Source organism: Chaetodon trifascialis, chromosome 8 (genome assembly GCF_039877785.1).
Source record: "Chaetodon trifascialis isolate fChaTrf1 chromosome 8, fChaTrf1.hap1, whole genome shotgun sequence".
In the NCBI taxonomy this organism is placed as follows: domain Eukaryota; kingdom Metazoa; phylum Chordata; class Actinopteri; order Chaetodontiformes; family Chaetodontidae; genus Chaetodon; species Chaetodon trifascialis.
The window spans coordinates 18949332-18976674 of record NC_092063.1 but is presented as its reverse complement, the minus strand read 5'-3'; the positions used below and the strand labels follow the sequence as shown (position 1 = coordinate 18976674).

At 41.6% G+C, this 27343-nt stretch overlaps 3 protein-coding genes across 4 annotated transcripts; 2 read left to right on the top strand and 1 right to left on the bottom strand.

Annotated features, from left to right (window-relative positions):
• Window positions 1–721: 721 nt before the first annotated feature.
• Window positions 722–7357, bottom strand: troap (trophinin associated protein). The gene is made up of 14 exons (XM_070969156.1): window positions 7205–7357; window positions 6658–6744; window positions 6146–6383; window positions 5527–6055; window positions 5032–5147; window positions 4798–4849; window positions 4022–4167; window positions 3846–3900; window positions 3668–3750; window positions 3506–3583; window positions 3226–3333; window positions 2818–3121; window positions 2532–2710; window positions 722–1191 (listed from the first exon to the last, which is right to left on the bottom strand). The coding sequence occupies exons 2-14, from the start codon at window positions 6717–6719 to the stop codon at window positions 1117–1119; spliced, it is 2025 nt and encodes a 674-aa protein (XP_070825257.1). The 5' UTR covers window positions 6720–6744; window positions 7205–7357; the 3' UTR covers window positions 722–1116.
• A 1505-nt stretch (window positions 7358–8862) lies between these two features.
• Window positions 8863–18219, top strand: LOC139335600 (differentially expressed in FDCP 6 homolog). Of its 2 annotated transcripts, XM_070969270.1 has the most exons (12): window positions 8965–9175; window positions 10756–10896; window positions 11003–11188; window positions 12233–12460; window positions 12556–12702; window positions 14184–14246; window positions 14379–14487; window positions 14593–14891; window positions 14978–15144; window positions 15615–15813; window positions 16350–16440; window positions 17413–18219. In XM_070969270.1, exons 1-12 carry the CDS (start codon window positions 9080–9082, stop codon window positions 17601–17603), a joined length of 1917 nt encoding a protein of 638 aa, XP_070825371.1. In that variant the 5' UTR covers window positions 8965–9079; the 3' UTR covers window positions 17604–18219. The 2 variants fall into 2 exon arrangements, with proteins under 2 accessions (XP_070825372.1, XP_070825371.1); XM_070969271.1 differs by lacking the exon at window positions 14184–14246 and having other exon boundaries at window positions 8863–9175.
• A 1443-nt stretch (window positions 18220–19662) lies between these two features.
• Window positions 19663–27022, top strand: ppardb (peroxisome proliferator-activated receptor delta b). The gene is made up of 8 exons (XM_070967745.1): window positions 19663–20083; window positions 21825–22217; window positions 22315–22466; window positions 22582–22720; window positions 23054–23256; window positions 23440–23646; window positions 23746–23989; window positions 24663–27022. The coding sequence occupies exons 2-8, from the start codon at window positions 21884–21886 to the stop codon at window positions 24908–24910; spliced, it is 1527 nt and encodes a 508-aa protein (XP_070823846.1). The 5' UTR covers window positions 19663–20083; window positions 21825–21883; the 3' UTR covers window positions 24911–27022.
• Window positions 27023–27343: the final 321 nt, after the last annotated feature.

Genomic DNA, 27343 nt, shown 5'->3' with positions numbered 1-27343 from the left:
GCTCGAGGAGTTCATGCGGGTAGTGAAAGCATTATGCTATGATAATAGCTAAAGAGGTACTGCAGAGATTTACAAGCCTAATACCAAATATATATATATAGATATATTTACCGATTGACCTTTTCAGCTTCAATGACTTTTGTAAATATCTGCTTATTCTGAAGCTGATGCCAGCAACATGTTTCAAACACGTTGGGATTGTTGCATTCTGTTTTTATTTACATTTTGTACAGCGTCCCATCTTTTTTCAAATATGGGTTATAGTATTGCACTTCAATAAAGTTTAGAGGGGTCACAAGACGGACTAACAGTTTACAGCAAAATAACAGTTATGTTTACTATCATTTAACCAATAATGCTGAGTAATAGTGGAAATAGCAAAACAAAAATATATATATATATATATATATAAAATACATTTACTTGGATATGAAATAGAAGAGCAGTTAATCTTGATGTTAGTGTCTCAAACCAGAAAATATTTGATGTTTTTCCTCGAAGGATTACATAATTATCCAACATTTTCTGTCGTTCAGCTAATTGATGAATTGTTTCAGCACTAACTCTGATGCTCCGCTGCTTTTATGGGTGAAGCTCCAAAACCACAGGATCCTACATTTCCCGCAAGACTTTTGATAGACATCATACAACATTTTCACTGACTGATTGGTGCTTCTCATGAAAACTGACAAATGTAATTATTAATAAAGAAAAATCATGTCCAGACAGTAACAGATAAATTTATTATAAACACTGTACATCAAATACAACAAAGTCAAACAATGGTCTGAGCCGTCCTAATCTATATGTGTCCTACACTGATCAAGTATGCTGTGCCTGCAGTGGAAAATATGCATTATTAATCAGACATAACTTTTATTTATTTTTAGAAAGCATCAGAAACATTTATTAAGACCAAAAAGGTTTAAGGGTTTCTAAAACACTAAACTAGCAGCATTTTTGGGGCCGTATGAAGTCTGGCAATAACTGTGCTGAACAAACAGTTGCTTTAAAAAAAAAAGTCTCTTCAGTAAACTAGACCAAGCTTATCCATTCTGGATATTCACAGTAAACAACGACACAGAAAACAAACAAATAGTGTACTTATAGTGCAAGTCATCTCCCCTGCAGCGGGGAGCTCAGTGGAGAAGAAGGACCAGACGAGAGATCGCAGCCAATTGGAACAAATCTCTGGAAAGCAAAAACGAGGCCAAACATTTATATTATCTTGTGTATCTATACAGAGAATATGTTTGAAAGAGCTGTGTGCATATGATAACTAGTCAGGCTGAAGAGCTACGCTGTGTCCTGTCATTTTATCCTGGCCCTGTCCAAAACTAACTTGCTAGTAGGTGGTAGTTCCTTTAAATGATTGATGACGATTTCTGTTTAAACTAGTGCTGTCAATTGATTAAACTATTTAATCACGATTAATCACATGAATGTCATAGTTAACTCGCGATTAATCGCAAATTCATCGCACATTTTCATCTATTCTAAATGTCCTTTGAATTATCATTTTAATAATGTTATCATCATGGAAAAGTGGATAGGCTTGCTCCGTGCAAATGTTTTTTATTGAAAACAACAACGTGTGGTGTTATATTTCACACTAACATTCTCACTTTGAGCAGTCATTCACATTTGAATGAATCAAATCTCACACAATTTAACACTGTCAATAAACAAATAAAAATACAAAAATACAAAAAATACTCAGTTACAAAAAAGCCCCTTCAACAGCCCTTTTTAAGGGATCAAAACAGGGTGATACAAGATAAAGTTACAAAGTGCACATCATTGTAAACTAGGACTCAGCCTATAGTGCAGTTAAACCATGGCTTAAACTTTCCTTTCTTAAGTTTCCTTTGAACATAATAGCATCCATATGCCTCTGTCGAAAGCCATCCATTGTCGCCTGGTTTTGACAAGGAGGCGGCAGAGAATTAGCATTCGCCGTGTGTTTGGTCATCAAGTGGTATTTCAGACTGGAGGTGCTGCGGTGATAACTCAGTTCACACCGACAATACACACAGATAACTTTGGTCTTGCCAGTCGACCCATCTGGCAACTTTTTTAAACTAAACTTTCCATTCAGAATCTTGTTCGCATCCATTTCGGCGTTTCGCGCTTGACATCCACACAAACCGGTAACCCACTCCTTTACAGCTAGCAAGCAGGCAGACCAAACACGTGTGTGGGGCGTGCCTATTGTTTTGTTTCCGGTTTACAATCGGATCCTGTAGTTTTTCTTACGTTACTAGCAGTGGCCACAGCTTATAAAAAACTACAAGTTCACAAGGTCACAAAGAGCGTTAATCTTGCGATAAAAAAAATGATGCCGTTAAAATTGATTTGCGTTAAGGCGTTAAAAACGCGTTTTTTTTGACAGCACTAGTTTAAACCTTAAGTGCTGTTTTAATTCAGACCATTACTGTCAACACATCTGTTTGTTCCCTCTGTTCCTGAATTATGAAAGTGATTTAATAAAAGAATAATACTTTTTTGTCAACTGTCAGCGGTGTACTCACAGAGGACTCTTCAAAGATCAGGGTGGAGGCCAGCGGGTTTCCACAGCGGGGCCGTGGGGGGAGAAAGCCGGGTGCATCCGGAACGGACACAGAGGTGTAGGTGGCCACCTCCTCATCCATGCGCAGCTCCTGCAGAGCAGAAAGACGCTTACGCAGCATCGTCTTCTGAACAATGAGGTCTATAACAGAAAAAGTCATACTTCCAGTCACAATTCAACGTTCAGTATATGTAACTCTGAGATGAATCATTGTGGGGGGGGTGACATGTCGGTGTGTGAGATGTTACCTCTGTGCAGACTCTGAACAGAGGGGTTGATCTGACGGGTTGGTTCTGACACAGATGACGTCTCTTTGTGTGCTGGCAGCACCTTTCTCTGTTCAGACAAAGCAAGGCCATGCTGCTCGTGATGGGCTGAGCTCTGCTGCTCAAAGCGTGCCACTCTTAACAGGCTTTTGCCAGTTGAGAAAAAAATGACAGACTCTCTTTGCGGTGCTTGGAAGAACGGCTGTCCTCCCACAATCCTCTGCTCCTCATCCTTGCTGCTGTTTGCCCTGCTCGTCTCTGCCTTTTCTTCACAGCAAGATTTAGTCTAGACCAAACAGCATGCAGTTATTTTATAATACATTCTAAGTAAATAGCATCAGTGTGGATCTCTGTATGGCTGTTAAGTTTGAATTTCAGTTCACTTCTTACAGTTGTTGCTTGAACCGGGAGCTCCTCTGCTTGTGTCTCAGGATCTCCATCTGTCACATTCGTGCTCTGCTCGTCCTCTTGATCCTCAAATAATCTCTGGACAACCTCCTGGTAAGAAGAAAGTCATATCAGTTGTGATACGGAGCACAGTATGTTTATTCCTGGTTAGGAATATGCGCTGTGATCCAAACTGCTTTGACTGTGAATTAAATTTTCTGTATGAATTTGTGTAGAAGCTCTCTAGACAGGTGACAAAGGTGACATGATTTCCTGCTCTCACCTCCTGGCACGGCTGAAGGTTGGTCTTGCAGTGCCGCAGCCCGGGGGTGCTGCCGTATGGTGATGACTGATGCCATTTCTGAAAACAGCAGCATCGTGAGCTAAAGGAGTGACTGCGAGACTCAGCACATACCAAACAGAGTCAGCATACATTTGTACTGACCATAGCAGACATGGGCTGATGCCTGGTGTCACGGACTCTCTGTGGCGTCCATTCCTTCAGTGGAGTCTCTTTGACTGCTGCTGCTGAGGATAAAACAGCTACGTCACATCAGGGCGAAATGACAAAGAGATAAAGATGTATGAGTTTTCCTAAGATAAGATAAGACTCTTCATCTCACCTGCTGTTCCTCCGGTCACGTCTGCACGATTCTTTCTAGCCGGTACTCTCTGAGGCTGAGGAAAGAAGCAACACAGTAAATGAAACTGTTTGTGTTTTAAAAGCAATGTAATAAACTACAATAAAAAGTTAGTATGGGTAAAAGAAGTACTGAAGCGAAAACAAATGTATACATACTGTGTAGATGGAAGTGCCTCTGCCTGATGGACGGACAGAGATTTGGGGTGTGGCACCCACAGGCCCCCCAACCTTCACTCCCTCATTCTGCAGGATACTCTGCAGTGCAGCGGAGTCGGGGGAGAACCGCACCGACCTCACTGATCCTGTAATACAAGCACAAGGAACAGGTTAAATTGACATGGAAAGACCAATTCATTTACATTGAAGTGATATCAAACTATCCAAACTGAAGCTGAACTGCGTACTGTTCAGTTTTACAGGTGCTAAAATTAGCTTGATCCTCTTTGTTTCTTGTTGTCACATGGCATCACTTAGGGCCTTTTCGACTTCCATCTGTATTTAATTGTTGATATCCGATTGACAGTGTCTAAAAAAACATTAGCATTAAGTTTACAACAGATCTGCAATTTGGCAGATGTGCTTATTCGCTTTCTTGCTGCGAGTTAGATCAGACGTTCGATACCATTCTCGTGTTTTTCTCACACTGAAACTGTTGACAGGACATGTCCTAATCAACTTTTTATGTGTGGTATGCAGTCTAGAACTGCAACAATTTATCAATTAGTTGTCGACTATTAAATTAATTTCCAACCATTTCAATAATCGATTAATTAGGTTGAGCAATTTTTTAAGAAAAAAAAGGCAGAACTGTCAAAAGACGTGACATTTCTAATGTAACCCAGTCACAGTGGATGACTTTCACGACTTTGATATCTGCTACGATCGCAGACTGTATGATGAAGTACACATTATGTTTCCAGTCTTGCGATTACCTCTGGTGGGTCCGGCTTTTTGTCGACTCTTCATGACAGACACTCGCTGGGGCTGCAAACACGAGAATCAAGATGAAAAAGATGCAGAACATTAAAACAGTTTAACATTGAAATCACTATTCTGGCAAAAATAAACATTCAACACCAACAGTTCAATAACAACCCAGCAGTAAAAGTGTAGAGGCCAAAAGACATTGTACAGGAAGATAGTAAACAATCACAGAGCCAACTCACCAGACAGTTGTAGGGTTTGGACTGTGGAGTTGCAGATCCCAGACCTGTGGCATTTACCTCGTTCCGGAGGATACTTAGCAAAGCCGCATGGTCAGCCTGAAAGTTGTCCTCTTTGTCTGAAATACATAAGAAACGCTGACTGCTATTTATATGGAAGAATAAATAAGCAATATATCATCAAAGTGACAAAAAGAGCAGACGATCATGAAACATCTAGCAAGTTCATTAAAAGCTGACAGTGTTCGTGCAGGTGAGATACATTCATTTCCATGGGGAAACACAGTTGCTGCAGCAATATTAAAATGGATAAAATCTAATTAACGTAGGCAACAAACTAAACAAATAAATCAGAACCTGTAAATAAACTGCCAATATAACCAACACAGCACCACACACCACATCCTTCAACATGGTCAGACGCTTAAATTCAGACCTCAGTAACAGTTACAACAAAAACTGAACCAAATCAACAACAAGGCAACACACTTCACTTACCAGTCGACCCTTTGGAGAAACTGCCCTTCACACTCAGCTGCATGTCTTGGCTAGCGTGGGATGTCTTACTCGGATCTTTGAGACTGAGCAGGTTCATGTTTTCCAAACAGGCTTCTGCATTAAAAGCAGCCTGTGCAGAAGGAGTACTGCTGTTTTGATGCATAGTGTTGTTCTGGATGGATGACAGGGGACGGGACAAAGTGGCTGATGTCTGAAACTGGTTGGAAGGCCCCGACTGTCCTGACAGCTGGGACGTACTTTCTGCAGCCTTTCCGGTAGACTTCCCTGTTGCTCTAGTTGAGTCTATATTGCTGTTTAACGTAGCTGCATGTTTAGTCGGCTTTGCATGAATGTTTTGGGTTTTTAGACGAGCGTTGCGTACAGCATCAGGCTGGACAGTGCAGGTGCCAGTCCCTGATTGTGAAACAGTTAGGGGTTGTTGATTTTCAGTGACTGCTCTTGAGCTCTTTGACTGCGACAGGTTGAAAGGTATATGCCTGGTGCACGGCTTTTTATTTCTCGCTTTGCCCTGTAGAAAAATGATAACGTATTAACAACACAACATCGTCTGATTAAACTAGAAAAATTTAAATCTGCATGAGGGGAAGGAGCCACTTACAGCCAGAGGTTTCTCCTCCCACCTACAGTGAGACTGACTGAAGTCGGACGGAGTTTGAAGACGAAGGGACTTTGCGAGCACAGGAAGCCTGCTTACACCTGGTCGCACAGCCGCCTTCCTACCCATGTCTGGCTTTCCTGGATGCTTGTTCTCCATGTCCTGTTTGAGAGGGTGAGGCTCAGAGAGGAGTTTGGTGGGCTTGGAGTGCGCCGGCATTTTGTTCTGTTCATTTTTCATTCTGCGTAGAGGAAAAAACATAATACATGCAAACACAGTGAAGCATTGTTTGTTTGTTTTTTGACACTACTGCCAATACCAAAGCAATCTTGCTTCCTTATTTTGAGACATGTTTCTCTTGCTTCTATCTAATAACACGCTAAATGTTGTCTAAACACAAGCAAGAACAGCCACAAGTTTGGATTTATATCAGGAACTATTTGATCAAAGAATAATCATGCTCTAAAGGCACGAGAGAATAAACAATGTGTTTAATAACTCATGAACTGCCTTACCTCAGAAAGTCACTGTGGATTTTGTTCTGACTTTGCTGTCGAAGGACTGGAGAGGAGTCCATGATGAGAGCAGGGCGTGAGGAACAACTGGAGGAGCAACAAATGGCAAAGGAAATCTGAGTAACTGCGTGCAAAGATCGACATAATACATAAACCTTGCGTCAAAGAAACAAAAACATCAAACTTCAGTTCTCTCCAAAGCTTTAACATCACAATTTAACCGGTCCAAAGTTAATTAAGCTAGGAAGCAACCAAATGCAGCCAAATGCCACCATCAATGGGACAGTAAAACAAACAAACAAACAAACAAACAAACAAACAAAAAATAACCTCATCAGATATTAAACATTTATATTGCTTTGTCTGGTCGACAGAGCACAAACTTGATAGCAGTAAAGCCTTCGCACAGTCCAAACCAACACGCTGACCAGCCAACATTAAAAAGAGAAGCGACATTAGATTAGCTGTAAGGCGAACAGAAGACTAACAAGTCTCTCCTCCATAGCATACGCTACATACGCGAGTCGTTTTTTCATAGTTTACATACTTTTAAAGTGGAAAGGGGCCTCTGTTAATTCCTTCTGTTCGTCCAATTAAGTATTTCTGATAAAATTAATTCCCCAAATGCTTTGGTTTTCCAGGCGTTTTTTGTGCTGATTTAAAGATCCCTTGTCAAGTCCTTCACCGCTGCGGGAAAGCCAACTTCCTGGACTCGCAGCAGTTTGTAAAAAGCGCGCTTCGCCATTGGTCGCAACAGGAAGCCAAAAGAACCAATGACTACGCGGACTTGGTCCACGACATTAACGTCGACCAATGAAAGACCTAGTTTCACAAACAGCTCCATGGTAACGACGCGAAAGTTGTTTTACCACGTGACCGTCTTTTGCCGCGGCCTCTGCCCATCTGCGAATGGAACAGAACAAAACTCTGTTGTCCAGCAGAGAGAAAGTATGTTGTTTTGATGTTTCATGCATTGATTTGTTTGGTTGAAATGTTGATTGATTCTATTCTATCAGAGTCATAGATGTCATTTACTAAAAAGATTAAGAATTAGATACATAACAACAGTAATAATCACCATCATCATCTTTGTTTGAGAGTCATGGGGAAACTTTGAACCATTATTTTGCCACTGAAATTTGTTTGTATTTCTTGTATAGTGTTCTCTTTAATGACTTCCTCATATCTAATGAACCAGATTTGAGGAGATGCAGATCTATCTATGAGGGCAAGGATGTAAACAGGGATCTGAATACAACGTCCCACCAAGTAATACATCAGTTTACCACGAAATGGCATCTAGGGGGCGATGTTTTTTCACGGCATCTTTGGGCCAGTAGAAGTAGCCTGATAATCAGATGCAACAGCGATTGAATTAATAATCCCACTCTGTTTGGATAATTACTGGATTATGTATTTAAATCGCTCCGGACGAAATGTGAGCTGCTGCTGTTGATTCATATGTCTTCAACCAAGCTAAAGTGTGCTAGCAGGTACTCTTACAGTTTGGTTTTGTTTTGCTAAACAGTGACGCAAACAACATATTTAGGCCTGCTAGCTAAGTTAAGTGAGTTAGCTATAAGAGAGGTATTTACAGACTCGCGCTAAAGCTAACTGCTAATTTCGTTCTAACATACGTGACCGTGAGCTAACTCTGGACCTAAACTAATAACAAGCAACATTAGAGCAAAGAGAGAAAACTAGTGGATTCTCAAACAATAGTGTGAGGTTAGTGATAAAATGCCCTGGTTTCCACATTACCTTCAGCACACTTGAACGCCACATCTGATTTTCACATTCATACTTATTAGCACCTTTCACCAGGCCGTGAAGGCGGCAGTGGCGGAAAGTAGTAATTTACTCTATTACTCTGTTCTTGTGTCTGGTGTATATCAAACAGCATGAGTACATAGATGCATATAGTTGAGACATGTAGGGGACAGTTCAGTGATTTAATGACCAGTGGAACATAGAAATAAGCTTACAGGCAGACACAGGTAGGTTGAACACGTGCAACATCAAAATGCTGATTACACCTTAATGCACCAGTAACAACAGAACATAATGTAATAACATGAAACTACAATGACTATTACAATAAAACAGACATTCTCAGTACTGAAGTATAATATGTGCAAAGGATTTTTACTTGTAATTGAGTATTTTTGTATTGTGAGTATCTGTGTCTTCTTTCACCACTGGAAGGCAGGATGACAACACGCAGTCAACAGTCAGACCCTCCCTCCCTCACTGACCTTGGATGTCCTGCAGGTGTCGCTGGCAGCAGTCTAGGAAAGCCCCATGCGTCTGACAGCAGCAACACAGCGTGGGTGTGAGCCTGTCACCCAGGGGCCTGTGTCAACAGCAGAGGGAAGAAGAAGAGACGCAGAGTCGGAAACCAGAAAGTAACTCTGCTGTAGACATGGACCTGCGGTCGGAGCTGCTCAAGTCCATCTGGTACGGTTTCACAGCCCTGGATCTGGAGAAGAGCGGTAAGGTGTCCAAGTCTCAGCTGAAGGTGAGTGGGCTACCTGGGCATTAGGACCTTTTCTTTATTCAGCAGAAACTTCACTCACAGTTTTCGCCTGTTGCCTCATTTCCTAGCTCAATTCTTATTCCATCACGTGGGCTCGCTCTGAGGAAGATGAGGTGAAAATATTTCGAGTGTTCAGCAAACTAAATGTCACAACTGCATTTGTAATTTGGTGTTTGCTTATGTTTGGCTCATTGCTTCAGGAAATAACAGTGTATGCAATCTGATATGAGTTATCTTCAACAATATTTCCTGTGTGAAACTCTGTTTTTAAGCCACATGCTGTCTAACAAGGAACAAATTTGTTCCCTATATTTCGAGTAAAATGCTTTCACTGCTGAAAGAAGGCACAATATGCACCTCTGTCTGGCAAGAGCACCAGAGTAACAGTTTGCTCTCAGTGTGTATATGAATGGGAGCCCTCATCTCCAAGCTGTGCTTGCACTGGGCCTCCATATACCAGCTTGTAGTGCAAAGGGTCCTCTGGCACTGGACCTGACCAGACAACAGCCTGTTGAATAGAGTATCTTCACACCATGAGCCCACATATGTAAGAAGAACATTGTTACACTTGGAGCAAGAGCAAAGTGGAAACATTTTGGTGATTGTTGTCTCCTGCCACAGCACTTCAATGGGGGCACTGTATTTTTGTTGATCTCATCGTTATGTCACTTGCTCCTGGTGTGGACTCCGTTTCCAGCCACCTCCACGTTTCTGCAATGTGCCGCCTGCCACTGCTGGCTCACAGCAAGTCAGCCTCATGACTAGGCTTATCCCCCTCATGTATGCAGCCTGTGTACAGGCACCATGTTCTTTAGAAGCTAGCAGTTTGCATGCCGTGGCCTCCAAAATGACAGATGTTTGTAGTGCGTTGGTGCCTAGAGACAGGATGTGGTTATGGCTCAGCGCACGGAGAGTGGTTGTCTGATAAAGTGCATCAGATATCTCAAGACGTTGCACACTCAGTAGAAGAAATTTATAGGACTAAAAGCCCGGTTTTTGTAAACTCCTCTTTGACACACTAGTAGTGATTTTAGTATTGTAATATCAATAATAATAATAGCACTTAAATGCTATTTGTTTGGCTTTGCGTAATGCTTTTTGTTTGGCTTTTATTTTAATTATTTGTATTTATATTATTTATCTTTTACCTTTTTTTTTTTTGTTCACATTTTTCAATGTTTCAATGGTTCTCTGTATTGTTTTACTGGTTGTCATTACGCAGTCTTTTTAGTTTGTCACACTTTTTCACACTTGTGCAAACCAGATTATTTTTAGGAAAATGCAATGCAACAGAAATGTCAAAATTTCAGTTCCCTGAAGATCAAAATGAACATATGTGTCTGAATTTGTTGGCCTGTATTTTCAGAGGGAATAGTAACATAGTTGTTTTATTTCACACACAACTGTCCACATGCAGTATGTAATGAAGTTTCGACAATAATATAACATCAAAACTCATGCCAGTGAAGCTTATTTGAAGTAAATGATTAGCTGTGCGTGGCTCTGCTCCAATGTGTTGTCCTTTTTTAAATATTTGTGTCCTGTACGGTGTGATTTTTCAGGTGCTGTCCCACAACCTGTGCACAGTCTTGTGTATCCCACATGATCCAGTTGCTTTGGAGGAGCACTTCAGGGATGATGATGATGGCCCAGTTTCCAGTCAGGGTTACATGCCTTACCTCAACAAATACATCCTGGACAAGGTGATAAAAGCAGCACGGCGTGGTCTTTTTGTTTTGTCTAATTGTAATGCTCTGCAGTCAAGGACACTGGCAGAGATTTTTTTCAATCTGCGTTTTGTTGCTGTAGGTTGTTGAAGGCTCTTTCATTAAGGAAAACGTAGATGAGCTCTGTTGGACTCTTACGGCAAAGAAAAACTACCAGACGGACAAAACCAGCAGCACTGTTCTGCCAGAGAAGGATGCTTTTCGACTCTGGTGCCTTTTTAATTTTCTCTCTGAAGACAAGTACCCTTTGGTCATGGTCCCCGACGAGGTAAGTTCAGCTCAAATATATTTAGACTTACAGGAATTTCTATTACAAAACAGATACTTTATATCCTCCAGTGCTACTTGGAATGTGAGGTATTTCTCATTTCTTGTCTTGTGTTTCCTCAGTCAAAACACAATTGGACTGAAAACAAAAACATCTATTGCAGGATTATATAAGCAAACAAATTTGCACATCTTGAAGTCATTGCTGCCTGGGCCTTCATGTGGTGATAGTGACACTTGTTTCTAATTTTGGCCACAGGGATATTTCAACTTATTGTACCGAGTTGTTGAACACAATTCTGAGGCCAGTCGGTAATCTGTGACCTAAAAATGGTGTTGGATCTTTGACAACCACTAAATACACCCTGGCTGAAACCTTGTTTCTTGCCATCATGGAACACGGTGCTCTTTTCATGCAGCAGTGTGGGCTTGTTTCTCACTTGCAAGCTCTCGTTTTGGTTTCCTGTCGTGTGTTTTTCGCAGCTGCTGCCAAGAGAAAGACCTACATTTCAAGGGCAGGGTAGTTTCTCTCATGCTGAGTTTAAGAAAACATTTTATTTTGGTACACGCTTCACACAACAACCGCTGGACAAAGAAATCTGTGATGGAATGAGTACTACAGTGTCATAAATACTGTTATTGAAGTTCATTTAAATAGGAATTAACATAGATAGAACTTTTATTGATCTTGTCTTGAGAAGCACAGCATGGCTGAATGTGATCTTTACTGTGGGTGTTTCATGTTGAAAATTGGAAACAACAAATTAAAGTGCACAGATAAAGTAAAACAAGACAGCTCTGATCTTATCTGCTAACTAACAATTTATTGTGAACAGCTCCCCAAATGTAGCCAAATAAAAAAAACCTCCAGAGGAAAGTCACTGAAATAAAACTAAAATATAGTACAAAAGCTACTTAATAATTGCCTTTATTAGTCTTTTGTTAGTTGCTTCCTCCCTTCAGTATAAACGCAGCAAAGACAGATAATTCGAATGACACATGTTTTTCTCTCACTCTCAAGACTTTGGTTTCTTTTCCTCTTCAGGTGGAGTACCTCCTCAAGAAGGTATGCATGGCTATGAGTATTGAGTTCAACTGTGTTGAATTAGAGGACTTCTTCTCCCAAGACTCTGTGCAGCAGACCGGCATTACTGTTTGGGTTTTTCTGGAGATGATGAACTCTGGAAAAATAACCAGAGGAATTGATAAGAGCATAACCAGCATGGCTATAGAGGAGGTTTACAGGGAGATAGTTGGTGATGTCCTCAAAGAGGTAGGAGAACCATCTGCCACCAGAGGTCTTTGTTTTGGCTCCTGACTTGCTGTGCATTGTGACGGTGACTGTATATGTGTGTGTGCCGCATGCAGGGTTATCTGTGGAAGAAAGGCCAGCTGAGGAGGAACTGGAAGGAACGCTGGTTCACCTTAAGGCCGAGCAACTTGTCCTATTACACCGGGGAGGACCGCAAGGAGTGCCAGGGCAGCATAGTTCTGGATGGGAACTGCTGTGTGGAGGTAAGCAGCTGGAGGCGATCATCTTTCAAAGCTGAACGCTGTTCACACTGGAAACAACTGTGGCTTTTTATAACAATCTATTCTTTGTCCTTTTGTCCAGAAAAGAAATACATAAAGTTCATTTGCTTTCTTTTGTACATTTGAGTCCAAATTTAATTCTTTAAGCCAGCGGTTCCCAACCTGGGGATGGGGACTCCCCCAAGGTGTTGCAAGATGGTGCTGAAAGGTTCACACGTTGCTTAACAGGTGTTTGTTTTTCGTGACATCCCACATATCTGAGGGGTTTTTTGTTAATTACTGGAAAACGTTACCTCTTCAGAACTCTGAAAAACGGACTGTACTAAGATAATCAGGGGCAGGGGGAGAGCATCATGTCTTTGGACCCTTTCCTTGACTAAGCCAAAAAACTGTATACAGTTATACATTCACCAGTATATCTGCAAAGTAATCCAGCACTACTGAATTTGTGCAATTTTTGGCATTAATAGCTAAAAGTGCACATGTGATTTGAGATGATCTACTCCATATTAAACCTTAAAGGAGTACTCCACTGGTTTAGCACTGCACTCCTATAACTATGTCAGTCTCACACTGGACACTTTCATTAAAAAAGGTTCAAAATCAAGTGCAACAGAAGCAGAGATATTGTCTTTTTTGTTCCACATACTCCTCCTCTGTGTCAAATCCTGATGCCTTCATTATCCGCAGTGCAGCGTGACCACTGTTTCGGCTGTGTTATGCTAGAAGCGGCCATGCTAAGTGGCTCCCGTTCTAACTGTTCCAAATATTCCAGCCTGTCTTTGTTTTTGACTCAGCAGTTGTCTCCATCACTTGACGTGACACATTTGTATTTGTGACATATTTTTCTGCTATTCTTCTGCTTTCTGTTAATATGCAGATTAATATGCAGAAAATAAAGGTGGGAGCCGCTGTAGATGACACGGCACTAATCACTATAGACCCTCCCCCCTCTTCTAAAGAATTTAGAGTATCCTCCCTTCAGCAAGGAGGAAAAACACATAACCCTCCCCCTTCTCTGGAGGTCCCTACCCCAAATAAGTTTCAAACAGTCCCTTGCTTCATATTTATCTGTCATAATCCAAAAAGGTTGGGAACCATCAAGTTTCTGAAAAGCACCACAGTTGGATCCAGAATCTTGTTTCACAATCACATTTCCTCACAGATCTCACAGAGCTCAAGTGAACTGAACTCAAGAGGGGCATGTAGCCTCACTCTGAGAGTGACCCGCTCTGAGTGTGAAGCCTACAGAAGTAGAGCTGAAGTCCGGTGGTTGTTGCCTCGCCTGTTTTGCTGGCTTTTGACACGAACACAGAGTCAATTATTAGCCCATCAATGCCACACGAGAAATGACAAAAATCTGGTCAAGTTCTGTTATTTTTTCAGCAAGAACACTACACACTGCAACATGTGTGACTGCAAAGGAAAACAAGCAACCATTCTAAAATCATGCTTTATTATAGGAAGTAGACGATGATCAAATATTGTTTGGTCGTTCAAAATGGATCAAAAACATCCTTTTCCCAGTGAGTTCTCCCTTTTTTTCCTCCTCACTACTGTATATTTAAGAAATGTAACAACAAATGTGAAAAGAGAAAAAGACTATGCACAATGAAGGGATATTTATTGATAAAATGACTGTTTTGCTTGTTGAAAAGGTACTGCCAGATCGGGATGGGAAGAGGTGCATGTTTTGTCTGAAAACGATCTCCAAGACTTATGAGATGAGCGCCTCAGACACCAAACAGAGACAGGAGTGGACTACAGGTCAGAGGAGACTCACGTTCACTGATACTGGCTACTGATAAGTCATAAGCCCATCTTAAAAGCTCCATCTTCACGTCAAGACATTAAACATTATCTTCTTCACAGCCATTCAAACAGCCATAAGGCTTCACGTGGAGGGGAAGAACTCCCTCCACAAAGATCTGAAGCTGAAGCGGCGCGAACAACGTGAGCAGCGGGAGAAGAGACGGCAGGCCAAGGAGGAGGAACTGCAGAGGCTGCGGGCCCTGCAGGAGGAACGGGAGCGTAAGCTGGCAGAGCTGGAGCTCCTGAAGGAGGCGCAGAAGCAGGCTCAGGCCCTCCTGGAGCAGGATGAGCAGAGGAGGCGCCAGCAGCACGAACAGCTCCAGCGGGCCCTGGAGGTCCAGCTGCGAGAGGCTGAGGAGGTGAGTGTGGAGGCAAAGAATAGAGTTTGAGTTCAGAAGCAGAACGATGTGAGTTTACTCCTTTGCTTCTTGCTGTGCCTCTCAAGGCGCGGGTCAGTATGCAGGCAGAGATGGCTCTGAAAGAGGAGGAGGCAGAGAGGCAGAGGAAGAGGATCCAGGAGCTGGAGGAGATGCAGAGGCGTTTGGAGGAGGCGCTGCAGCAGGAGATCAAAGCCAGGCTGGATGAGGAAGCCTTCCGCTTAGCCCAAGCAGGGTAGAGTGTTATTTATTGGCATCCATCTCCGCTAACACGCGATTAGAGACTTATATAGACTTTCTCAGCATGATAAGAGGTCAATTGTTTGGGTTAAGAGCCTGCAAACATTCATCTGTGGGCTGTGAGCAGGGAGGGGCTTTTGTGTGCAGACAGCAGACATTAAGCTCAGCGTTGAAAGAGTTCATATTGCGTTATGTTCCTGAGGAAGTTGAGCTTCTGACAGAGGAAGTTGTTAAATGTTGCCATGAGTCAGATCTGTTGTGTTACTGCCACTGTGCTCTCTCTGCCTGTTTGGGGTAAAACATTTCTGATGAATTGATCACATCAGTCTGCAAACAGGCCCCGTGCACCTTTGCTCACTGTAATGTCTGAAACGTTCTATGAATGTCTCATCCTTTTAAACAACCAAGGTTTGATCAAATCATTTTTTAGAAAATGTGATTTTATGTGTTCTCTGTTGTGTCCAGGTTACTGGCCGAGGAGGAGGAGAAAATGAAGGCCCTGATGTCCCTGCAGGAGGAACAAGAAGAGTACATCCTGAAGACACAGAAGGAGAAGCAGGAGCTGAAACAGGAAATGGAGGCCAAGTCCCGGGAACTGGAGGAGGCGCAGAGGCAGCTGGAGGACGTCCGCGCCAACAGGCACCGGGTTGACCAGGACGTAGTGGTAAGGACCAAATCATTTAAACTTCTCTGATTTCACAGTTAATTAAGACAACAGTGATCACTGAAACCACATAGAACTGATTCCAAGTTGCTTGCCTCTTATCTCTAAGAGGAAATGTTGTTTGTGTTCAGATCCGGTGCGATAAACTGAGCCAATAGGCAATTTTATTCATTTTTACTAACCTTCATTTGACCAGATACGAGCCCAGTGAAATTTAAAATGTCATGTTCAAGGACTACAGAGCCCAGATTGCAGCGTCTCCATGTAGTTACAGACAGGACAACACATTACAAAGTGCAGTATAACAGACATTAATGAAACAAAACCCAGGCCGGTCCTTATGAAGGATTTCAAAGTCCAACTGGACGTCTCAAACAGCAGACTCTGACTGACTCTCTCATGTCTTCATGTCTTTTTTAATCATTTCTTTTGAAGAACTTTGTAACTTTGATGTGAAAAGGTTCTCATTACTGATACTTATTAATTGTAATTGGTGGTTGGTGGCATTTTAATGATCTGCTGTTTTTCTCTGACAGGCTGCTCAAAGGAAACTTCGCCAGGCGAGCACCAACGTCAAACACTGGAATGTCCAGATGAACAGACTGATGCGACCGATTGGACCAGGCGGTATGTGTCCTCTCTGAACGAGTGCATTGCACGACATGACAAATGTGTATGATTTCAAGAGCTTTCATTACAGTCTTCATTTTTCACTGAAGCCTTTTTGATATGTCACTGCAGGCAAACACGGCAGTGAAAATAACAGAGGTCACTGAAAACAGAGCTTCTGGAGAAGTCTTTCCAGGGTGGAGATATTCAGAAACTCAGTTTGCAGTGTTGACATGAAAACATGTGCGCTGTTATAGCATAATGAGGGGATTTTGTGCCATAGCAGGACTTTTTACATGTTTACACATAAATGTAGACTATGTTGAGGAGCAGAGACATTAGAACTTGAATAGAATTAAGACATCATTAATGCTATTAGTAACTCCTGCGCTTGTCCTACTGTTGTCAGGTTTGCAAATATAGTGCAAACTTTGCCTAAATTTACAGAAAATCAGCTAAATGAAATGCAAAATATTGCGTGTTTCTATCCACTACTTTGATGCAAATGTTAGAAGTTGAGCACATTGAGATTAACAGTTGATTCTGCTGGTTCTCCAGCTGGGTGCCATTAAACTGTTGCAGAAGAAGAGGGTGCAACAAGATGACGTGATTAAAAGAGTGCCAGTCAAACCTACGGTCAAAAACTATGTGGAAATTTTACCATTTGAATTATTCCCCAGGATGTTCTGCAGGTTACTGAATGCTAGTGTTAAACGCCGGAGCCGAGGTTCAGTTGACATTTAACGGTGATTTAAGTTAAGACTAGAGTGACACCATTTTCAGATCAGAGATTGTTTGAGGAATAAATTGATGGTAGTTATATTTCACACATTGTGTAAATACAATTTCTGATATTTGATTTAATTTTGACTTCTTTTTTTTTTAGCCAATGAATTCCTTCCTATTTCAGCACCTTCGTCTCAAACCTCTCTGTTACAGACCTAAATCTGACTGCATTTTCTGAAGCGTTTGTGCTGTTCTTGTTTTTAGAGAAGAGACCTTCGTTGGGAAGCTCCTTTTTCCAGGTCCCTACACAGAGAGATCCCGGCCTGCGTCTCAGAAGGAGATCAGGATCAGAGGACCAGGATGAGGAGAGCAAAGAAAATGTTGACAACCGAGCTGGGTGTGACATGGAGAAACGCCACTCCCATGCCTCTAATGGAGACATGGACATCCCCTAAAAACACAAATTAGAGGGGCTGCATAGATCACTTCTGGTCACTCTGTGAGGTGTTCTGACAGGAGGAGCAAGAGACGACTCTCTGATGTGTGAACAGTATGAAAACAATGGAACATCCTCACTTAAAACTGAATTTATACTACTAGCATTTCTATTAAATCTAGAAATTACTGACCTCATTTCACGGACTGCGGCAGTTTAAAACGTTTTAATGAGAAGTTGCATTTGAAAGAATTCACTGCTCAACTAATGCTTTGACTGCAGCCTGTGTGAGGCCTGGTCTGGACATAAACGATACCTCAGTGCAAAGAGAATGAGCTGTATGCAAGATCCTGAAAGAACAAAGCAAGATGTGATGTGTAAAGGCTAATACTCATTTGTTTAGCTCTATGATGTTGACACATAACAATGTTTGATTTTTACATGTGTTTTTTTGGGGGTGGGGTGGGGGGATTCTTTTGATGTAAAAAGTGCAGTATTGGAGTTTACCGCAATTTCGTTCTTAGTATGGCTCCTGATAAACAGGAAAAAGAGAAAGAGAGAGAAGCTCTCATTTAACTTCCTCTTTCTACTGTCAGTTAACATAATTGTAAATAAAAGAGTGAATTAATGCTGGTAACTGCCTGAATCTTTACTCTGTTCTGTTATGTGCATTTAACTCAAACGGGTTGTAATCATCGCTTTAAGTGAATCCTCAACTGATGCTTTACACAGTGAACAGCTGTGTTAAATTCTAAAATAAAGGACAGTTCAATGGCAAACATCACAACGGAACAAGCTGAAGTTTGCAGCCTGCACGTCCGCTTTAGTCTGAATTTGAGTCCACCTCATTTGTTTAGGGTTCAGATGTGTCATCACTGACTAATTTGACGACTCTCTGATGAAATGCTCAGCACACATGACCAACAGCACAAACTACATGTTGGCTGAATAGTTTTTTGCAATCTATAGCTGCTTAAAAAAAAAAAAACTACAATAATTCATGTAATAATGCAGGTTTCAAAAAAGCTTCAGTTGCAGTAACATTTTCAAATCCCACATAAATGCTAAATACATTAAACATTGTATTAGGAGGCATTTATTTAGGGTGAAAAGAGATATGTATGTTATCTTCTCTATATATTTTATACTTATTTTCTGTATAGATGCTGATTTTAACTTCTAAAACATTTAGTATTTGTTTCTTTTCTAAGTTATGTCTTAGCAACAGATTGCACAACCTCAAACTGTACTCAAAATTGCAAGTAGCAGATTGCTCATGTTAAAAAAAAAGTTAAAGACAGCATTGTTTCGGGTAAATGATATTTTTGATATAGCATCACTTCTAAATTCATGTAATTATGAATACAGACATTTTTAAAAAGTCAATTTAAATGTCTATACTGTGGCTGGATTTTCTCTCTTAAATGTGGACACTATATTTGTATTTATGATGGAATATAACAAAGTCCCATGACCATTGTGTGATCATTTGATTAACCATGAATCAATTTAGGAAGATGCACCAGGAATTAAAGAAGGCAAAAAATATATTTTTAATTTTCTTTTGAATACAGGGCCTACAGATCAGGGAATAAGGCTTGTTTGTTGCTCTGTTGGACCTATATTTACAGACTCAGCTATAACTTTAGTACCGTGTTGCCATAACTGACACAAATGACGGCCAGAAATGAAACCTAGGTTGTAATAAACAGTTTTCCTTGAAGAATGCTGTGGTCTCATAGTGAACCAGAGGCTGTCCTTTGCTTGGCCTGGTTGGCTATCATGCCATATTATGTGGAATATCATGAGATTAATAAAAATGGCTTCTACATGACTTGAAAATCATGCAATCCAACTCTTCAACTCTTATTTCTTGACTTAAACTCACCTGAAAAGTCCTGAACCTACATGTAGCCTATCTATTTTTGCAGATATATTCAAAGCCACATAAAACCTGTCAATGTGATGGCAGATGCAAAATAAATGTCCACGTTGCAGATTACAGAATCAACAGATCATATTACTAGACCTTGACTCCTCACAAAGCTGTTTGCAGGACTCAGCCTGATGTGCGTATGTGTGTGTGTGTGGAGGGGGGGGGCCGCTATGCACTGGCATGTGACGATGGAGAAGGGGGGGGGGAGTGAAGCAAAGCAAAGCAAAGCTAGGAGCAACAAGAAGAGAGTCGGGGAGGGATTATCAGTTAACTATGCTTGTCTTGCATGTGATATCGTAGCGAACAAAAGTGTCCGAGCTGCTTTCCTTTGGCTCAGCGGTTTGTCAGCTCGTGAGCTCCATGGAGGCCTGAAGCAGGCTGACTTTATGTTAGCAGGCTGACGTTAGCTCCTGCTGCTAGCTAACTCCCGAGTTCAAACAACTTGTCAACAGCCGATCGATCTGGACAGGACTCGGGACTGTTTTTGCTGCTTGTTTATTTTATCCCGCTGGCAAATTCCCGCGCCGTAAACATCTTCACAACCAGCAGCACTATTGGCAAAGGTAAGCTAACTTGGCAAGACAGCTAATGTTATTTAAAGGCGCACACGGGAATGTGGGTCAGCCACGCTAACAGCTAGTGGTACTCAGTCAACATTCAAGGTTAGTAGCTAACTAGCTAAGTTAGCTAGCCTTGCCGACACTCCTCGACGGCCGACCGACGGGCTAAAGCTCCACATTTAAACTTTTTCGCTTTAAGGAAAAAGCTCCGTGTGTCTTTAACCTAGTTTCTTTCATCTCTTAAATTCTTATATCTAGTTACAGAGCTGTCAGTGATTCATACAATTCACAGTAATGTTAGCAGATATTTCCGAGAACCAGTGTGACAGGTTGGCTACTAGACAAGACCGAACAGTCCGAGTTAATCTCGGGTGGGTTTTGTTCTCGAAACGTTATGAAAGCAAAGTTTAGACCTTGAACCACTTTTCGCTCATCATGTAACCACAGTAAAGGCTTTGAAAACATTAATAATATCTATTAAGCAACGTTAGACACTGTGGATGTTTGTCAGGGCATAACGAGCTACATACATGGATGGATTAATCCACTAGGGGGCCACGGGGCAAATATGTAACCCCCACCCCCAAAGCCCTCTTTCCTACAGCCTCCACCAGCGATCAACACAGCTCACTGTGTACATAGTGCATGCACCCTGTCCCCTTACAGCACCCACCAAGTACACTGTGCACCCTACCATGGAGTTGAGGCAAACAATAATACAGATGTCTCCCAGCTCCGGCAGAGACACAGTTTACTTTTTAAGATAGTGGAGAACAGACTGAAATGTTTAGGACACAGAAATGCCAGAGCAGAAGCTGTGGTTGGCTGATGCATCTTGAGTTGTGGTCCCCGTGTCTTCTTAGAAATGGGACTCTTTTTTGTGTTTAGGCTTACATTGTTCATTTCGACTTTGGGCTCATAAACATAGACATAGACATAGATATTCTTGACTGGAAATTTGTAAGCAGGGGTGGTCTATCCAGATTTTACCATACTGGTTATACTGTGGGTGTATGTGACCATTGTGGACATGTTGCTTTGTGGCTGTAATAGGTTTTTATATAATTTTTGCATTACTTAAATGAAGTGCCTAAATCTGCTGGTTGTTTAATTTGCTGCATTAGCCATAAATAGACACTCCCAACTGGTTATTTTAATGTTTTTTCCATAGATTTTCCAGAATATGTATTATATCATGATATATTACATAGAGCATGAGAGACGATTTTATGCACATCACCCATCCCTTTTAGTTTGGTGTTGAAAGTCTGTCTTCAGAAAGAACTGGGCCACTCAGGGCTCCTAATGGTCTGGGGCCCCTGCTTGTCTGTTCCGCTTGCCTTGTGGGTAATCCAGGCATGCCTACACAGCGTGTGTATATCATGTCATAAGCCTATTACTATCAAGGACATTCCCTGGCTGCTGAAACAAAACTAGTAGCAATGGATTGACTTGGGAGGGGACACTGAAATAAACACACTGTCAAAGAACAGTAAATGCACCTATTTCAGACAGAAGTGATTATACTAAGACCGGGAGATAAATGGCCACACCATATATGCATTTTTACCAGTGTGCTTACATGAAAATGGACATTTAGGGGAGTATCTTGGCTCTGTGAAGTGTTACAATAAGCTTTATGCTCCGTTTGGTTTGTGTGTTGGATAGCAAAGTAAATAGATGATATGTGGACATTTGAAACCATGTTGATCATTTAAAACAAAAGTATTTCATTATTCAATAGTGGCGCAATGATGGCAACGTGACAGGAGGGGAGCCGCTGAGTCAGCTTCAACAGGAACCATGGAATGGTTTCAGCAAACTGCTACAGAGCAACACGACAGGGTGAACGGCTACTGCAAGCCCAAATCCCCCCAGGACACAGCTGATGTCAGGTGGACGCCACCGGAAGGAGAGTCTGGAGGTTCAGACAGCTGTGAGGGGACAAGTGTGTCGGAGCTGACAGATCTACAAGAGCTGAAGTCCAGGGAAAGTGAGGATGAGGAGGACAAGGAGGAGAAGGAGGTAGTTCCTGCCTCTAAAGGCGTAAAAGGGGACCAGAAGAAAAAGGAGAAGGAAAGTCTGGATCAGGAAGAGAATAGCAAGCAAAACAGCAGTGCAGCATCCAGCTACACAGGTAAGACATTTACCTCAAAATCCTGTGACTGTGTGTGTTTAGATGATAGATAACTCTTGAGCGATAATATTCATGCCTTTTTATTTTTTTAATGCAGACCTGTCACATACCTCGTCACCCTCGCTGTCAGAGCAGCTGCGTCTTGGCCGAGAAGACAGCACAGGGTCTGGCATCAGCGTGGAGTGTAAGGTCTGCGGGGACAAGGCCTCTGGCTTCCACTACGGCGTGCATGCCTGTGAGGGTTGCAAGGTAATACAGTATATGTATCACAGCGGAAGACATAAATAAAATCCAATATCTGATGACAGCCATTTTGTGCAGTCCGATATGAGTTGCTGAACTGTTAGCGTTGTCTCTCACTCAGGGCTTTTTCCGGCGAACCGTACGGATGAAACTGGAATATGATCGCTGTGAGCGTTCCTGCAAGATTCAGAAGAAGAATCGTAACAAGTGCCAATATTGTCGCTTCCAGAAGTGCCTGTCTTTAGGGATGTCCCATGATGGTGAGAGCAAAAATGTTCTTTGTCAACTATGTTAATCAAAATAGTAAAGCAAATTATTGTTTACAAGTTTTAAATATTTAAATTGAAATATAATTTACTAAGCAGTGTTTGTCTTAGAACAACTTTCCTGAATAAAGTGAGTGGCAACTCAGTTTTCATTTATGTATTTGTTTTAGTTTTTTTGTTGTAGTTACAAAAGTGAATGTTTTGTGAACTTGGAACCTGTTCCAGAACAAAATCAGGTATCAGAACCCAACCACGGTACTGAAAAAGTGATTACCTCTTGAAATATGCACTCAGAATAAGACCATGCATATGTATGCGTTTCCTCAGCGATTCGATATGGACGTATGCCTGAGGCGGAGAGGAAGAAGCTAGTGGCAGGTCTGCTTGCAGAGGAACTGAACGTCGGCAAACCGGGTGGCTCAGACCTGAAGACCTTGGCCAAACAAGTCAACACAGCCTACTTGAAGAACCTCAGTATGACAAAGAAGAGAGCCCGTAGCATCCTGACAGGCAAAACCAGCAGCACCTCAGTACGTTCCAGTTTCAGAACGGCTTATCGAACCTGGCCTAATATTGTCAGCTGTGGCTGTGAGCCATAACTACTTATTGCTTGAATTGCTGTCTTATTTAGAAATTGAGGTAGTATACTGTTAATTATTGTTAGTTTAACTTATTCTGCTTTAAAGCCTCATGGATTTTTGTCCTCCTTTTAGCCGTTTGTGATATACGATATGGACACACTCTGGAAGGCAGAAAGTGGTTTGGTATGGAGCCAGTTAGTTCCAGGTGCACCCCTGACCAAGGAGATTGGGGTCCATGTATTCTACCGCTGCCAGTGCACCACGGTGGAGACTGTTCGAGAGCTCACAGAGTTTGCCAAGTGCATTCCAGGGTTTGTAGACCTCTTCCTTAATGATCAGGTGAGTCGCTGTCTACTCATTGTGCTGCACAGCAAGATGATTTCCATGTTGCTGTTTTGGTTCGGGCACTCATGGAGACTTGTCTGTGTGTTTCCGCAGGTGACTTTGCTGAAGTACGGGGTGCACGAGGCTATTTTTGCCATGCTGCCCTCTCTCATGAACAAAGATGGGCTGTTGGTTGCCAATGGTAAAGGCTTTGTAACCAGGGAGTTCCTGCGCAGCTTAAGGAAGCCTTTCAGTGAGATCATGGAGCCCAAGTTTGAGTTTGCTGTCAAGTTTAATGCTCTGGAGCTGGATGACAGTGATCTGGCCCTGTTTGTCGCTGCCATTATTCTCTGTGGAGGTGAGACTGAAGGGTTTACTAGTGACGTACGAAGGATGTCATATTGGCTCATGGTTGTTTTCATCTGCAGGTCTTGAAAAGTCTTAAAATGTAGTGAATTCAGTTTCTACCAAAAACATCCACTGAAGGTATAAACACTGAATAACTTATGAAAGATAATAGTGTCACTGTTGAATCATTTTTTCTGTAAAGTTTTAATTAGACCTATAACGAGTGCTGTCCCTTCTGTTTGCACTGCGTCTGATATTAAGCTTTTACAGGGAAAGCCAATTTAAAGCAAAGGGACAAATGTTAATTTTAAAGTCAAACACATCAGCTAATTAATTAATGATGTTTAATTGGTTAATTCATCCATCCATCTCATACCACTTATACCTGGTCCAGGTCCCATTTATTCAATTAATTATGTAATCAGAAGGTACCGTTATATACTGCTGGCAAGTAATGATGAAATGTTCTAGACCATATCATCCCCACTAATGTTTCATCATACTTTCTTACTCTGGTCTGTATGACTATGAAATAGGTATCAACCTGCATTCTATTTGTCATTTAAAAGCCATTAAAAGAGTTTCAGTTTAACTTGGCACTCCCTGCAGGAACCCTGTGTGTTTGCTCAGAGTAAATTGTGACTCTTCATAAGGTCTCCCTTGATGCCTTCTTGTTCTCCCAGATCGCCCCGGGCTAATTAACGTGAAGCAGGTGGAGCAGAGTCAGGACAGCATCCTCCAGGCCCTGGACCTCCACCTACAAGCAAACCACTCTGACTCAGTCTACCTCTTCCCCAAGCTGCTGCAGAAGATGGCCGACCTTCGTCAGCTGGTTACCGAGAACGTTCACCTTGTCCAAAAGATCAAAAAGACTGAGTCAGAGACATCGCTCCACCCTCTACTACAGGAGATCTACAAAGACATGTACTAGTATTCTCCAGCACAGACTGCTTTTAGCAATACTGTTATAGACTGAATTCACATTTATAATAATACACTGCATTCAGTACAAGCACTGTTCCACGTACGGGCATGGATTTTAACATGTACAGATGAGGAAGAGTCACGTGGTAGGGCTAACACAATCAGCAAAGTCTTCTTAATGTCAGCATTACCCTCAGCAGAGTAACGTGTGTGTGTGTGTGTGTGTGTGTGTGTGTGTGTGTGTGTGTGTGTGTGTGTGTGTGTGTGTGTGTGTGTGTGTGTGTGTGTGTGTGTGTGTGTGTGTGTGCGCCCGCGCGCGTGCGTGCTTGTGTTCGTGCGTGTGTGTGTGTGTGTGTGAGAGATGAGCATCTGGAATCATTTGCTGCAAATCCTAGTTTCCCACAACGGTTACTTAACAGAGAGATTGATATGTTTTCTCTCAGGCTGCTCCTGTTACGTTCTAATAGCAAAACTGACCCCAGAGCAGCGTCTAGAGAGAGCTTCTCCTCACGTGTGAAGGGAAAGCATTTCATGTTCTTACACCGTGGCATAGTTGAAATCGAAAAGAGCCGTCAGTTTGAACTGTGCAAGAGTTTCTTATGATGCCAATGTCTTTGATAAGAGTGATTGTCCTCAGACTTTTGGTAAGGCTGAAGATGCACAAATTGGTTTATGTTTACATCATTATCATCATCATCATCATCATTATCATCACTAATGACCGCTACTTTGCCATTTGGTTTATAGAACACGAACTGGGCTGGCTCCAGCAGTGTAGAGCTCTCTCAAAGCAGCTGTCTGTGCAATACCGTTTTCCATTTTGTCAATAAATGTGGAGTTCCAAGTCATATAGGTTTTGTCTTAAAGCCATCTACCTAAGTGGTAACTAATGGACTATGCTGCACAGATGATATTTTTGAAGCTGACACTATAAACACATGACCCATTGAAGTACAAGGGACCGCATGTTTTTTTTTTCTTCCTTTATTCTGACATGCAAATTATCATGAACTTGCCATTTTTCTTAGATTATTCTTTGTAATTATGTTACTAATTATTTGTAATTGTTGATCATATTTGTAAGGGCAAAACATGAATTATCATCTTGTTTTATGTATTAAGTATATCTGTTCTTTCGTATTACATGCCTGCCTATTTAGTTCAGGTTGTACCAAGTGTGTCGCCAAACATGCCAACAAAATTTTCCATGGTGAGGAATTTGGATTTCACACCTTTAGCAGGATTTACAACCCTGATTCCAAAAAAGAGTTGGGACACTGTAAAACAAATAAAACAATGCGATCATTTGCTAATCCCTTTTGGCATATAGTCAATTGAAATCAGTATATTTAATATTTTACCTCATCAGCTTCATTGATTTTTGTAAATATCTGCTTATTCTGAATTTATTTTTCAAACATTTTGGGAAAGGAGCAACTAAAGGCTGGGAAAGTTGTGGAATGCTCCAAAAACACCTGTTTGGAACATTCCACAGGTAAACAGGCTCATTGGTAACAGATGATAGTATCATGATTGGGTATGAAAGGGGCATCCTGGAATGGCTCAGTAGTTCACAAGTGAGGATGGAGAGAGGTTCACCACTTTGTGAACACATGATTGGATAAAGGAGATTACTATATGGACTCAAAACAATTAGTTTGTGAATGATTGCATTCTGTTTTCATGTTTTACACCATGTCCCAGTCATTGTGGAATTGGAGTTGGACCTAAAACCAGCATACGGCATCATGATGTCATTACTGGGAGAATTGGCAATGATTAGAAATTGACATCCAGCATCTGGTGTCATAAGTTGTTTTTGTGTTCACCTGAGATATAACCACAGTCCTAGACTGATATCCTTTTTGTGTACAGTCTGGTTTGTTGTGTTAGAAGAGGCACAAAGTGTGACAGCCTTACAGTACTGTAGCCAGGATTCCTAAGTTTCTTACTGTTTTCTCCCTCCATGTTCTGTAGGACCTCTTTTTTCACTGCAGTTTTTCTGAATGGACTTCAGTATGTCAGCACTGGTGCACACAGTCCACCTTCAGAAGTCTCCTCTTGTGCTCTTATTCTGTCTTGATCCCTATCTACCTCTAATGTATGATCTGTGACATTATTCCACTGTCTCATCTAATCTCTGACTTTTTTTTTTTTTTTTGCCTTAATTTCCTGCTATTGGTACACATGTCAGATTTGATATCAATGGCTGATGTGCGGTGTGCCAAGATAGCAATGAGTGTAGATGGATAAAAGAAGAGAGTACACCAAAAAGTTGATGTAAGCTACCTCTGTGCCTGCCATTTGTTCACATAAACTATAGTCCCATGTAACCTATCTGCAGACCTAGTTTAGTTACATCTCACCTATAAACTTTATTAGAAATATTAGCACTGATTTTTCTCAATTATTTTTCAACATGAGGCAGATTAAATGACTT

Coding starts and splice junctions, on each gene's coding strand:
- troap (XM_070969156.1), bottom strand. CDS start 6,719: ATGGACTCCTCTCCAGTCCTTCGACAGCAAAGTCAGAACAAAATCCAC. Junction 4,168..4,797: donor AAAAGCCGGACCCACCAGAG/GTAATCGCAAGA, acceptor CTTGTATTACAG/GATCAGTGAGGTCGGTGCGG. Junction 2,711..2,817: donor TGTTCAGAGTCTGCACAGAG/GTAACATCTCAC, acceptor TTTCTGTTATAG/ACCTCATTGTTCAGAAGACG.
- LOC139335600 (XM_070969270.1), top strand. CDS start 9,080: ATGGACCTGCGGTCGGAGCTGCTCAAGTCCATCTGGTACGGTTTCACA. Junction 9,176..10,755: donor TGTCCAAGTCTCAGCTGAAG/GTGAGTGGGCTA, acceptor GTGATTTTTCAG/GTGCTGTCCCACAACCTGTG. Junction 11,189..12,232: donor TGGTCATGGTCCCCGACGAG/GTAAGTTCAGCT, acceptor TTTCCTCTTCAG/GTGGAGTACCTCCTCAAGAA.
- ppardb (XM_070967745.1), top strand. CDS start 21,884: ATGGAATGGTTTCAGCAAACTGCTACAGAGCAACACGACAGGGTGAAC. Junction 22,218..22,314: donor TGCAGCATCCAGCTACACAG/GTAAGACATTTA, acceptor TTTTTAATGCAG/ACCTGTCACATACCTCGTCA. Junction 23,990..24,662: donor TGCCATTATTCTCTGTGGAG/GTGAGACTGAAG, acceptor TTGTTCTCCCAG/ATCGCCCCGGGCTAATTAAC.